Source organism: Selaginella moellendorffii, unplaced genomic scaffold (genome assembly GCF_000143415.4).
Source record: "Selaginella moellendorffii unplaced genomic scaffold, v1.0 SELMOscaffold_75, whole genome shotgun sequence".
NCBI classification, from domain to species: Eukaryota; Viridiplantae; Streptophyta; class Lycopodiopsida; order Selaginellales; family Selaginellaceae; genus Selaginella; species Selaginella moellendorffii.
This window is the reverse complement of record NW_003314336.1, coordinates 581,766-595,577: the sequence shown is the minus strand read 5'-3', so window position 1 is coordinate 595,577 and position 13,812 is coordinate 581,766. Positions and strand designations below refer to the sequence as shown.

Sequence of the window (13,812 nt, the reverse complement as noted above, 5' to 3'; positions counted from 1 at the left end):
GATGCTTGTCCAATCAAAGTTACTGTTTGTCGTCAATCACCCAAAGAGATCAAGATTTTACGTACAAATGTCAAGGAGATGTTGGAGAAAGGTGTTATTTGAAAGTCACAGAGTCCTTGGGCATGTGAACCTCATTTTGTGACGAAGCCTGATGGGAGTATTTGTTTTTGCATTGATTATCGTTTATTAAACAAAGTGATGATCTTGAATTTATACCCTCTTCCTCACACTACTAATCTCTTGAATCATTTGAGGAGAAGTTGTTAGTTCACCAAGATAGATTTTACTTCTGGGTATTGGCAAGTACCGATGGCCGAAAAAGATATTCCTAAGACTACTTTTTGTACACTATTTAGTTTATACGAGTTTTTAATGATGTTGTTTCGTTTGAACAATGCACCAAGGTAAATCTTGCTTGTGGGTATTGGCAAGTACCGATGGCCGAAAAAGATATTCTTAAGATTGCTTTTCGTACACCGTTTGGTTTATACGAGTTCTTGGTGATGCTGTTTGGTTTGAACAATGCTCCAGCAACTTTTTAGCAAATGATGGATAAAATTCTATGTGATATGCCAAAGGTGACTACTGACTTTATTGATAATGTCTTGATCCATTATAAGGCACGTGGGAGTGTAAGCTTTAGGGACACTTAACCCCAAATATCCCAAGAACTTTAACCAATTGAAAAAGCAAGTGCACTTTTATTCATAGACCTTTTCCCTCTACATTTGAACCCCTATGGATCGAATTACAAATCCATACTATGTGGGCTCTTTCATTCTATGGATCATGCTTCCCTACAAGTTCACGCTCTTGTGAACAAAGCTAAGAGCCGTAGCTCTTTTGAGAGCCCCGCTCTCTTGACACCCTACCCCTCAGGTCAAGCCCAGCCGGGAGTGAACTGGACTTGCTAGATGTCAATCAACATGTGGTGTGATTCCCCTAGCCAACCATTAGAGTCAGACCTGAGACTTCTCTGATACCAAATGTAAGCTCCTGAATTTGGACTTCCCGGGAGGTTAGCCAACCCAGTATTATTCAAACCCAAGGACGCTTAACCCTAAATATCTCAAGACCCTTAACCAAGGAAAAAGGGATGCACTCTTGTTCATGGGCCTTTTCCCTTTATATTTGAACCCCTATAGATCGTCTCTCGAGTTGTTCCCTTTAGTTGCTTACAGAGAGGAACACATCCGTGATGTTTGTAAAGTGTTGGATCAGCTAGAAGATGTTGGTTTAAAATTGAAGTGATTGAAGTGTATGTTGGGGTTCAAGGATACGACTTATCTTAGGTACTGTATTTCTCATGAAGGTTTGCAAGTTGATCTTGATAAACTTGTGGTTATTCTAAAGTTCCCTACTTCGAAGTGTGTGAATGATGTGTAGCACTTTCTGGGCAAGGTGCAGTATCTCAGTCGTTTTGTGGATCATCTTTCTAATCACACTGCATCATTGCCAACATTACTGAAGCCATCAATATCATCTTTCATCTAGTCTCCAGATTGTGAGCAAACATTCGTAGATCTCAAAAAGCTATTGATGACTCCTCTGATTTTGGCATATCTTGACTACACTCAACCATTCATTTTGCACGTGGATGCTTCTGATATTGGTCTTGGAGGTGAGTTGATAAAAAAGAGCCCGAGTGTGCCTGATCAATGCCATCCCATTGCGTATATAAGCCGTACATTACAACCAGCGGAGGTGAACTACTCCACGACAGAGAAGAAGGGTTTCAAAAATCTTCATGCATATCTACATAGTTCTCGGATGTTACTAGAAGGTGATCATACTGCTGTTACTTCATTATTGAAGCGAAAGAACTTTGTTAATCGTACTGCTCAGTGGGCTTTGAAGTTTTAGATATATGATTTTAATGCTTGGGGAGTTCTATGACTGATGCTGATGCCCTTTCTCGAGCTCCTTTTCCTTCTTCACTCTCTTCTCATGTTTTTGAAGAGTTTGTTGTTTTAGCATCTGTGGATTTTCTAGATAAAGATTCTGTGCCCAGGGACTTCTATGGTTGATGTTGATGCCCTTTCTCGAGCTCCTCTTCCTTCTCCACTCTCTTCTCATATTTTTGACAAGCCTGTTGTTCCAGTATTTATGGATTTTCTAAATGAGGATTTTGTGCCGTCGGCAGTTGTTATACTTGACATTCAGTGTCCACAAGGCGCAGAGCAAGATCTACCTTCTCTTGATGAGGCTTGCAAAGCTCAAAAGATTGAGCCATGGATTCAAAGGCTTCAAGATGGGTCTAAGAATTTTGCATCACTTGCTGATGATTTACCATTCCAGCATTTGCATTCTTAATATTACCTTGAAGACGACCTTCTTTATTTTATGAGGATAGATCTTGATGATCATTTACGGCTAGTGGTGCCTTCCATTTTTATTCCACAGTTTCTTCATGCCTACCATGATTCTCCTATTCTATGCAGGCATATGGGATATCGTCATGTGACCGAGAAGCTGTGCAAGTCTTTTTATTGGCCAAAGATGCAACATAATGTTATCCGGTATGTGCGTAACTATGTTTGGTGCCAAGCTCGTAATACTCCCCCTCATTCTGCAAAATGACGGTTGGAGTCAATTGCAGTTTCCCGTCCATTTGAGTTAATGGCATTTGATCTTATAGAACCTTTTCCACGATCAACTACAAGCAGTGAATAGTTATTACTGCTTCTAACTATTTGACTCGTTGGGTGGAAATTGGTGCTTTTACTAACATCTATGCAATTATTTTTGGATACTTCTTCCTCAATCAAGTGGTGTTCCAACATTCTTCTCTAGAGCGGATTCTTTCGGATAATGGTCCTGCATTTATGGCTGAGGCATTTCATGTTTTGACGTTTTGGTTGGGGATACACCACACTTTCATGAGTGTTTATCATGCATAGTCAGATAGTTTGGCGGAACGGCTCGTTTGAACATTCAAAGGAATGATCATGAAGTACGTGAACTTTTAGCATTCGGATTGGGATGGTTATTTGCCGTCTTTTCGGTATGCATATATCACAAGGGTGTAGGGTTCTGTTAGTGCTTCACCATATAAACTTTTATATGGTCATTATTTAATATTACCAATGGAACTGGGTTTACCTTTGCAATTGCCATGAGCTACCAATGCTACGTCGTGAGATCAGTATTTGACGAGCATTTTTCCACTTATCCAAAAAGAGTTTGCTGAACACTTAGGCCACATACAATTAGGACAAAAATGGCATTCAAATTGATTTCATTGTCACAATGCCGCCGTTAAAAAAATGACAGTGATGGTGACATGTACTAGGGCAACATCACTTCAAATTGTTGATGTAACCATCACAATTTGACTATGATGGTCAGATGTGCAGCGTCTATTAGGATGTTGGAAGCTTTAGAATTGCTCCAATGCCACCTCATGCTCTTGTCCTTTCACTTTTTGGGTTGTATGCTTGTGAATCGCTCCATGTTGTTGTCCTTTTGCTTCTTGAGCTATATGCTTGGGAGTAGTTTCATGCTTTGGTTTTCTACCAGTTTTATGAGTGGTTGCTTTTTCTGCAAAAGATTTTTCAAGATGGTGTTCAAGTTGACAACCATGAGATGGTCATTCCGCCTCTGAATGTGAGTGTAATTTTGCATTTGACACTTGATAGATCTAACAAGCTCCATCCCTTTGTACGGTGGCCTAAGGCTCTGAACTTGGGTTCTACTCCACTACCTTTGGCCCAAGTGGGTAAAGTGTAAGCTCCTGAATTTAGACTTCTCGGGAGGTCACCTAGCCAATACTATTTAAACCCAAGGACATTTAACCCCAAATATCCCAAGACTTTTAACCGATTGGAAAAGGGGGTGCACTTTTATTCATGGACCGTCTATATTTCCTTTCCCCAACCCTTGCCCTCTATATTTGAACCCCATGGACCGTCTCTCAAATCGTTCCCTTTGGCTGCTTACATAAGGGTTACAGTTTTGCTTTGTAATTATCCTATTGTAAAACACCATATAAAAAGTGAAAACCATGTGCGATATATTTGCAAAGCATATATAAAGGACTTTAAAGCTCTTAAGTGGAGAGACAAATATGTAGATCAAGCATGTAAATGAGGTGGAGGATATATTACATTGTAGCATTCGCCAAAAAGAAAATTACATTGATCTTCTAAACAAACTTGATTCAGATGTGGTTGATTTGGCCACTATGGTATGTAAGTAAAATTTGCAAGTAGGTATAAAAGCTTGCTAATAAGCATTATTAATTTTGGGAATATAAGGTGGGAAATCTCATTTTTGTGCAAATAACTTTCCATCAAATGAGTGATAAACATTTTAGTGTTTTTGTAAAGTGGGATAAGTGATAAACTTTTTCACAAATATATTGGTCCATAAAAAGTGTTGGAGTGCATTATCAAGTGTGGCTACTATCTAAAGTGAAAATTCATCTAACATTGTATATTAGTCAGTTGAAGTGTGTATTATTTTGGAATGAAAGGACCTTCTAGATGTATATAGTTATGGATGATGGATCATGAATTTGAGTAAAGTTCCCTAAAAAAGGTGATCATCAATACAATTTATCTTTAGGATAAAGACTTTTTTGGGGGAAGAATTTTTACATGGTCAATAGGTAAGATTAAGGCATGGTAGAGCTTTTGAGGTAACTTGGGGGTGTTTAAGTGGTAAAGAATTTCAAAATGTTACCCAAACAAGGTTAAACCTCTTTATATTTTTTATTTAGCTCCAAATATTAACAATATATGCATCCCTCTCATGCTTCAGGGTGAGCACTGCAAAACTTTCAAAATAGTATATAATCTTTAATATTTTCTTATTTGAGACATTTGATTTGAGATGTTAATACCAAACAAAGTGACACTCTAAGAGCCAGTGGCAGACTTCTCCCACACCAAGCTTCATGTGTAGCACTTTGAATGAAATGTGGGATGGGTCAAAGCCTGAGGTGTGCAAGTGACAAACTGCAGGAACCTCCACAAGCTTGCTGCAAGATTGTGAATATGGTTTCAGTGTCACCATAAGCGAATTGTATGGCACATGTAGAGTGCATATGGAAATGTCATGGGATGACAAGCTAGAGTCCCATTTGTAGCAACCATAGCCTTTTCTACCACCTCAAATTCCCCCTCCACATCGCTCACAGTGTTTATGACATGCTTCAAATCGGGCCTGCTGACTATCGAAGACGCTTGCTCCAGGATAGTCTTCACGGAGACATGGCACGCCTTGATCTCGTCCTTGATGCTGGCATCCATAGAACACATGCTCAAGCTGTCCCACATTGCCTTTGATACAGAAGACTGCATCAGGATTTGCATCGTTGGCAGCAGTCGGGAGAAACCCATGGTTCCAAGAACTGGCTCAAGGAGTGAATGCGTGAACATACTGGGAGGAATTGAGTTGTCTCAGAGGAGAGGCGGTGGCAGCCGACAAGCGTGTTCATCTGGAAGAAAAGTTTGGGGGATCAAATTCCAAGGTTAGATTCCATTCCTGGCAAGGTGATGATGCTGGCGGTGATGATCAATGTGGTGGCACACAGGAAGCCGGCTTTTTTTGCACGACTCGAGTGGCATGGTGCCGGAAGCATGGATTTCCCGCTTGATGCGCATTTTGGAGGCATCATCCAAGGGCGACAGCCTCTCCAGTATTGAGCCAGGAAGGAGACACCCCTGCGTCGAAAACAAAAGTAAGAGTTGAGAATGAGCGAGAGCTCATGACTAAGAGGCTCTTGAAGCTGACCACATGATACACGAGAGAAATCGCAAGCAAGACATGTAGCAAAACGTGACCGCCAATAGACATGGAAATGATAAAGGCTTTTGCCTACGCCCGTTCATTTATTCAATTTCAAAATAAATGTAGTTTAATAAAGCAGAGTTTCGTTTAACAGCTTGTTAACAAGAGAAATAGAGATTCGGTAAACAATACAATCAATACTTGAGCATGGACACAAGGATTTTGCGAGTAGGCTCGAGCTTGGAAGTGGAATGTCTAGAATGGAGCACATGAGAATTTTCCAGTATGAGCACGTCCCCTTGCTCCCACTGCACAGCAAATTGTTTCTCCTGCATGATTTCACAGGCGGCTTTGATAGCATCCGTGGGCATGGCTGTCTCGTCTCCAAACTCAACATATGGCTCGCTAGAATCACGGACGTAGCTTGATCCAATCGCATTAAACCATGCCTTCTTGCCGCTTGGAAGCTGCTTGATTGCTGGGCAAGGCCCAAGGTAGAGCTTCACGAGTCCATTCTCAAGCTGCTTTCTCTTGTACCCATTCATATTGCTGAAGGAAAGAAATCTCATATAACTATCCATTGAAGAAGAATGTGGTGTGGTACCTGCCATATTTTGGTTGCTCCGATGCTGGCACGGTGAAGCAATATATCGCTCCCTTGTCCTCCAAATCTTGAAGAAAGCTAGGGAATTTTTTGGACAAGTCCTCGTAGACAGCATCCCCTCTCACAATGCCCGTTGCGCCACCACATCCTTGGGGCGGTGCAACCTCGCAGTAGAAAACAAGCACGTCGGGAATGACGGGCATCTGCAAGGAAAGCTTCACGACTGACAAATTTCTCTACTGTCCAAGCTTACATAAGTAATTTCGTTGTGGAAGCCGATTGGAATCTCGAGAGGGAGGTCGTCATTTGCTGTGTAAACCGAGCCTTTGACGTGTTTCCGGTCTTGGCTCCCAAAGTGATTATGCAAGGTCTTGTAGTCCAGAGCTTTGATAACTTGATCAAAATCCGCTGCGTCTTTCACCGGAAATCCTCTTAAGAGCAATGCTCCATTGCGAGCGAGCTTGTCATGGATCCAGGCTTTGTGCTCCTGGACCTTGGATATCAAGTCATCCAGCGGCAATTCTCGTTCGTTTGGATTTGGCACCACAACAACAGGGAACTTACCAAACTGGTCCTCCATAAGTGCGGATGCAAGCGAGAAACCCTAACGTTAGGGTTTTTCCCGTCAGTTTAGGTTTATTTTATTATTCTTGGAGATCGATTGTCAACTCATCACGTGCAGAATCATGTCAGAAACCATACATATCTAGAAAATGTCATCTGAAGCATTCTAGAGGTGTATGATTGATGCAATACCTTTAAACCTAAAGCCAAGGTAACCAATCTATTTATATATTTTATAATGACTCTGAGCTAGATGCTTTATTTTGTCCACTACTAGGTGACTTGTTCATATGTCAAGTGGGCACCATGATCCAATGTTAGTTGGTGTGTCATTATTCAACATGTGGTCATTATAGTGTGCTATTATTTATTCTGATACAGTGGGCCAGGCTCGCAGAAATATTGTCTTTTGATAGAACTTCACGACAAAATTGAACTTCATTTATCAATGAACAGTTTTACTCTTTTCCAAAAGAAAAATAAAATTAGAAGTTTCTTTGTAGTTCAGTAAACATATGCAAACCTAAAGTTGGCTATGAATTGACTTTTCACATGATATTTTACTCTGGTCTTTGCGCTTTCTGGCACCTCCAACACTATTTAAGAAAGTGGCTTCATATTGTAATATACAAAACACTCATGCAATTTCATTCGTTCTAGTGTTGTTCTTCACTGTAAGTTTTACAGTTGCTCTAGATGCTCTTGACATTGTCTATTTCGTTTTTCAGGCGACTTTAGCTCTCCGAACCGAAATAGATGCTGTTGAACAATCAAAAACGAACCCAACATCTATTCTGAAGGAGGTTACAGAAACGAAGGCTAAAGAAGAGAACACAACTCCAGAACTCAAGCAATCAATCAATCCCGAAGCCCCGTTATTCTATGCCAAGCAAGCAGTGAATCCCGAAGCCCCTTTACTCTATGCCAAGCAAGCAGTGAATCCCGAAAGCCTGTTTTTTATGCAAGACAGCAATGAATCCCAAGGTCCCAAGCAAGCAGTGAATCCCGAAAGCCTGTTTTTTTATGCCAAGCCAGCAATGAATCCCACCCCAAGCAAGCAGTGAATCCCGAAGCCCCCTTATTCTATGCCAAGCAAACAGGGAATCCCGAAGCCCCCTTACCCTTATTCTATGCCAAGCAAACAGGGAATCCCGAAGCCCCCTTACTCTATGCCAAGCAAGCAGTGAAACCCGAAAGCCTGTTTATCTATGCCAAGCCAGCACTGAATCCCAAGGTTCCCAAGCAAGCAGTGAATCCCGACAGCAATGAATCCCGAGGTCCCCAAGCAAGCACTGAATCCTGAGATCCTGCTTCTCTATGCCAAGCAGTGAGTATGAATGTATGTGAAACTGGATTTCTTTTTCGTGTGTGTGTAACCACCAACATCCTGAAGTTTCAGAATAAAAATGATATTATGGAATATTTCGAATGGGGTTGTCAACTTTATAAGACCAACTTCAGCAAACTCTAAATCCAGATGTATGATATATTAGTTAATTGTCAACAATATATAAAGTGACATTCTTTGGTATCTTTTTGCCAAAAGAATTCTATGAAAATGGGAATGAAAATGGGAATGGCAATAGCATAATTTAAGCTGAAAGACATGTAGTTAAAGTGTGATGACCCAAATAATGATGGAGGGGTGGAAGTATTGGTAATGAGTTGTAAAACTTATGAACTATGAAACAACTAAGTAGAAAGTACAACACAATTCATGGAAAAATTAGTCACTTACAATTTGGTATCGGAGCTATTCCTTAATCCGACTTTTATTGGTGCTCAAGTATATCACCATTGGTGTTGGCATCGGAAAGTCCGAAGAGTGGGCCTATCCTCAAGGAGTAGCAGGTCGGGAAGACATGGCTTTCCATTATAGTTCATGTATGAACTTGTAAATGAGGTGGTGGATAGAAAAGGGCCAATAATGGAATGACTTTGGGATCTTGGGAATAGTGCAAGATTTTCCTCATTGAGTTTAGGATGTGATTCAGATGAGCATTTGATTCAGCAAATTGGTTAATGTAGTTGTGGTAAACAATTATTGTTAGGATCACAGAGAAGATAAAGACTCTAAAACGATAAAGGAGTCACAAAATTACCCTCATGAAGTCAAGGCTGATGCTTATGAATTTGAAACCAAAATTAATGACTGTGGGAGGTCAAATATGGATGAGGATATAAGTCCTTGGAATGGTAGTCGGGCTACCTTGAATAAATGCTAGAACAACCCTAGGAGTTGGGGGTGTGCTTAGAGGATGAATCGATATTCCCATCATATAGATGGATAATCTTAACGGGCGAAGGTAGCACACAATTATCGAAAAATAGTTAAGTGTTGGAAGAACACTTATAATGGTGGTCCTGGTGAGTAGGACATGAATACAAGAAGTTGTATTCCAATGAACTAGCATCTCAAAAGTAAAACCTTATAGGTTGAGGGATTAAGAAAAGTCCAAAAGGCTGAATGACTTAAGTGGAGTCAAGGAATAGTCTTAAAGGACTGATAAAAGCATTTGGACTGAGGTGTGTTGTGCTTCACGAAGGATGGGGAGGATCATAAAATCCAAGTATGAGAACAGTGGGTATTTCATGGGTGGCAGAATGTGTCATACTAAAGTCTTGGAAAAGGTATTCCTAGAAGAAGCAACTTTGGTGCAGAGTTGTGTGCGAACACTATGGTGTAGTGCTAACAGATAGTTAGTATGAGAAACGACTGGGTTGGCTTTGGCAAAGACCTAGACACAAGTGTAAAGTGTCACAAAAGTAGATTTATGGAGCCGATGGTGTGGAGACACCAAATGGGCCAAGGTGTGATACCTTGAGATTATGTTGATGGGTTCATGAGAACCCCTTGCCAAGGGAATCCCAATGGAAATAGAAATGGCATAGCCTAAGTTGGAAGGCATGTGGTAGAGTGTGGTGACCCAGATAATGATGGAGGTGTGGAAGCACCAGCAATGAGTTGTAGGACTTGACAACTATGAAGCAACTAAGCAAGAGGTGCAGGTAATTGGTTAAACGAGTAGAAGGTAACTATCCAAGACTTCTAATGGCATAAAGAAGTTAAACATACCCTTATCGGGGATAAGTTGCTTATGTTGCAATATAGTAAGTCAATGTCGTAAAAGGAAATGTTCATTGTCAAAGAAGCCATCATTGGAACACCCAAATACTCTAGAATGCCAAGAGGTGGTGTTTAGTGTTGCGAGGGCAATAAATAAGGCCCAAGGGAATAAGACCCTAGCAAATGATGGATAAAAGGTAATATCCAAACGTCCAAAGTTCTGGAGATGGGAGAAATCCATCTACCTGATTTGGACAAAACCGAAAATAAGATTTTGGCAAGGCTAGTGATGGGCATATAGAGGCCTATAAGTAGCAACATTAATCTCGGTGTATGGGATTATAAAGTGAGCATGCCCAGATTGAGGAACCGCTCCCTAAGCTATCGGGTAAGTTCATTTTTATGAATACTTGCTAAGGCATAGTAGAAGGTGCAAAGCTATCCTCCTAGGCTGGAGGAGAATAACCGAAGGAAACATATAAGGCCAAAAAGCAAAGTAGTAAAGGGATAGAACTGAACTATAGGAATTGAAGGGCATAACCAAGGGTGGTTATGCGAGTTGGGAGTGGAGAATCAAGTGGGTGCTTGAGCAAATTATTATTAACGACCACGATGTCATGGAGAGTCTAAAATGTGGAATTATCCATATTAAACCATATGGTGAATAGGGAGTTTGCAAAGGAGAAGCCTTAACAAACTAAGGAACAAAGTTCCTTGAAGGTTCCTAAAGACAATTCTAGGTAGATAAGTACCTAGAAAGCCAAGTGTAAATGGATCTTAGAGCGCGCGAAATCAAAGTGGCATAGCAGAAGCGTGGTCTTGAAGCTGGCCATGAGGCAAGGTTATTAAGGTTGGGGAAGTAGTTCCTGAGTGTTAAAAGAGAGGGCTTGAACGAAAGTCGATGGTTAAGAACTTTCACACTTATGCATGAACTATGTTATGGTGGCCGGATGACTTGCTAAGCGAGAATGGCAAGTCAAGGGAACAAATCCCTTAGTCGAAGGTGCTAACTTCAAAAGGGGTGGCCCATGGGGCCGAGCATGGAGGAGTCCATGCATGATCATAGATTTGCCAAATGAGTGGATTTGGCAGCGTGAAGGAACTAGGTTCCTAAGCTGTGATCTATAGCGTGCTTTAAGTATATGTTAGTGCACCGGCGTGGGGAGTCACACTAGGCATCCTGTGCGATGCTATCTGTAGATGCATATATGGAGGTTAGGTTTGAGTCCCAACCCTTTAGTGTTTGAGTTCAAGTTCCAAATCACTAGGGCGTGGTGATAGTTTGGAATATGAGGACACTCATTTTTCGGTGGTCATGGACTCTCAGTGAGGAGACTGGTTTGGGCACACTGCCAAGCGAGGGATACCTTGAAGTTATGATGCACAGTTAGATTGCTTAGTGTGGCTCGGCATATCTAATTTGAACACTTGATGCAAATGGCACCAAAGACGAGGTGAATGAAATGGGGACACCCAGTCTCAATTGCTATAGACCCTTAGCTGGAAGGGCTGGCTTGGGTGCACCACCAAGTGTGGGGGATCATGGTGAACAACTTAAAGGTTTGGAAGACTTAATACCTATTGGCAAACCTATTAAGGTGCCTAGGTGTGATCACTAGGTGATCTTATGGCTAAAACAAGGATAAAGTCCTTGTGAGGTTAAGGGATAAAGTTCCTAGTTCAAAGTGTTGGTTTGAACTATTGATGATGGTGTGGCTTAGTCAAGGTGACCAAGTGGGAAGAACACCTAAGGGAAATGATTTGTGACTATGCGATAGCATAGTGAGTCCAAAGAAAGTAATCCCTACAAGGGACCCATGGGAGGGTCTCAAAGTTGGGCCGTGAATAGAGCCCACATCAGAAGATGCTAAAGGGACGTATTAAGGGTGAACACCTTCTGGACTTGGCAAAGCAAAGTCTTTGCTATGGAATTGAAAGGATACCTTGAGAGTGGAGGTAATGATTCTATGTTGTTAGGTGTAACAATCAAGGATAGGAGCAAACGACTAGTGGCTAAGAAAAGAGCCATGGGAATCATAGGAAAGAATCCAAAACACAAAGTTAGGCCAAAAACACTAATGTGTTGGGTGCTAACGAATTGTGGGAAAGACAATGTGTTTCCAAGGATGGATTCTCAATTGCTTTGATTTGACGAAAGTGGAAGCTCCGACCTTGGGAGACACTTCAAGGTTTACATGGACAATGTGGCAATGAAACACTTCTTGTCACAGGGGGAAATAGGGTCAGTGGGCCAATGCTTTGGTCGAGTTTGATTGCGAGATTCTGTACAAGCCTAGGAAGAGCAACATCGTGGCAGATGCTCTAATGACAGGGAGCGGTAAACTAGCCAAATGATAGGGACGTGGACAATCCTAGCACGAAATAGGATAACTGGAACTTAGTGCCAAAAGGTTGCACAAAATGGGAAAGAGGATGATGGCGCCCTCAAATAGAGAACTTCCAAAGATGGGGAAGTGGAGTTGCACAATATGTGCAATAAATTGACTCTAACAAGTCAAATTTAAAAGTTCCAGAATGCAAGTTTATATCAATGGGAACTGAGGCTACTCAGGAGTGAGTAATGGGATTGAAATAGAGGAGGTGCCTTTAACAGGTTTAGCAAGAACTAAACTAATGAAAAGGAAAGAACCACCATAGGTGGTCGATCGAGTCTCTATGTCAGAGAGGCTATGCGCCTTAGAGGATGGAGAAGGCATGGTGAGCTTTCAGTGTCATACCATTGACGAATATTGGCTAGGTGCTAAAGATGGAAAAGGTAATACATGTTGGTGTTACTTTATAAAAATGGTTTACCGTTCGATGAGGACATCGAACTTCGTCTATGGATGGTGGAGTTGTGAGACACAAAATCCCTAGGCCCCAAAGTGGAGCCGGAAGGGTGCCACGTGGTAGTGGCTGAAGCGAAAGTCAAATGAGTGTAACACATTTGGACCAAAAGCTCCGATTTGAAAAGTCGAGAGCGGGAGTGGAACTCCCAACAAAGGGCTTGAGGAACAAACACGAAGCGAGCAATAAGCGAGGCTCCAAAAAGGGACCCAAAAGGACTAACACATGACACATGGAAGTGTCCGAGATGGACCTGAGATGGATCCGAGTTGGAGTCCAAGGTGGAGTCCGAGATGGAGTCCGAGTTGGAGCTCAAGTTGGAGTCCGAGGTGGAGTCTAAGATGGACCGAGATGGACCTGAGATGGAACCCGAGATAGAGTCCGAGATGGAGTCCGAGGTGGACCTGAGATGGAGTCTGAGATGGAGTCCGAGGTGGACCTGAGATGGAGTCTGAGATGGAGTCTGAGGTGGACCCAAGATGGAGTTCAAGATGGAGTCCGAGATGGACCCGAGATGGATTCCGAGATGGACCCGAGATGGAGTCCGAGATGGACCCAAGATGGAGTCCGAGATGGAGTTTGAGATGGACCCGAGATGGAGTCCGAGATAGAGTCTGAGATGGAGTCCAAGATGGGACCGAGACCAAGACCGAGACCGAGACCAAGACCGGGACCGAGACCGAGACCAAGACCGGGACCGAGACCGAGACCGAGACTGAGACCGAGACCGAGACCGAGACCGAGGCCGAGACCGAGCCCAAGCCCGAGTCCAAGTCCGAGTCCAAGTCCGAGTTTGAGTCTGAGAGGGTGAAAGCCCAAAGCGTTCGTCTCCCAGACCCTAGGGGGTTTGGTGAGCTCCAAAAGTATAGTAGAGGGGGAGGACTGCAATGGAGCCAGTTTGGCCAGGAAAGACTAGTTTAGCTCAAGAAGCTGTACCTAGTGTTGGGTGATGAGCTGCCCACTGGGAAGTCCCAGACTAAAGGGAACCCGGACTGAC

The 13,812-nt window shown here is 42.3% G+C and overlaps 2 protein-coding genes across 2 annotated transcripts; one reads left to right on the top strand and one right to left on the bottom strand.

The window, feature by feature from the left end:
- Window positions 1-5,859: 5,859 nt before the first annotated feature.
- Window positions 5,860-6,934, bottom strand: LOC9660425 (clavaminate synthase-like protein At3g21360). Its single transcript, XM_002986624.2, has 3 exons — window positions 6,591-6,934; window positions 6,338-6,540; window positions 5,860-6,282 (listed from the first exon to the last, which is right to left on the bottom strand). The coding sequence occupies exons 1-3, from the start codon at window positions 6,915-6,917 to the stop codon at window positions 5,928-5,930; spliced, it is 885 nt and encodes a 294-aa protein (XP_002986670.1). The 5' UTR covers window positions 6,918-6,934; the 3' UTR covers window positions 5,860-5,927.
- On the top strand, window positions 6,926-7,985 carry LOC112341075. The gene is made up of 3 exons (XM_024660544.1): window positions 6,926-6,961; window positions 7,507-7,575; window positions 7,630-7,985. Exons 1-3 carry the CDS (start codon window positions 6,926-6,928, stop codon window positions 7,963-7,965), a joined length of 441 nt encoding a protein of 146 aa, XP_024516312.1. The 3' UTR covers window positions 7,966-7,985.
- Window positions 7,986-13,812: the final 5,827 nt, after the last annotated feature.

Coding starts and splice junctions, on each gene's coding strand:
- LOC9660425 (XM_002986624.2), bottom strand. CDS start 6,917: ATGGAGGACCAGTTTGGTAAGTTCCCTGTTGTTGTGGTGCCAAATCCA. Junction 6,541..6,590: donor TCCACAACGAAATTACTTAT/GTAAGCTTGGAC, acceptor CTTTCCTTGCAG/ATGCCCGTCATTCCCGACGT. Junction 6,283..6,337: donor GAGCAACCAAAATATGGCAG/GTACCACACCAC, acceptor TCTTTCCTTCAG/CAATATGAATGGGTACAAGA.
- LOC112341075 (XM_024660544.1), top strand. CDS start 6,926: ATGCAAGCGAGAAACCCTAACGTTAGGGTTTTTCCC. Junction 6,962..7,506: donor CTAACGTTAGGGTTTTTCCC/GTCAGTTTAGGT, acceptor ACACTATTTAAG/AAAGTGGCTTCATATTGTAA. Junction 7,576..7,629: donor TTCTAGTGTTGTTCTTCACT/GTAAGTTTTACA, acceptor TTCGTTTTTCAG/GCGACTTTAGCTCTCCGAAC.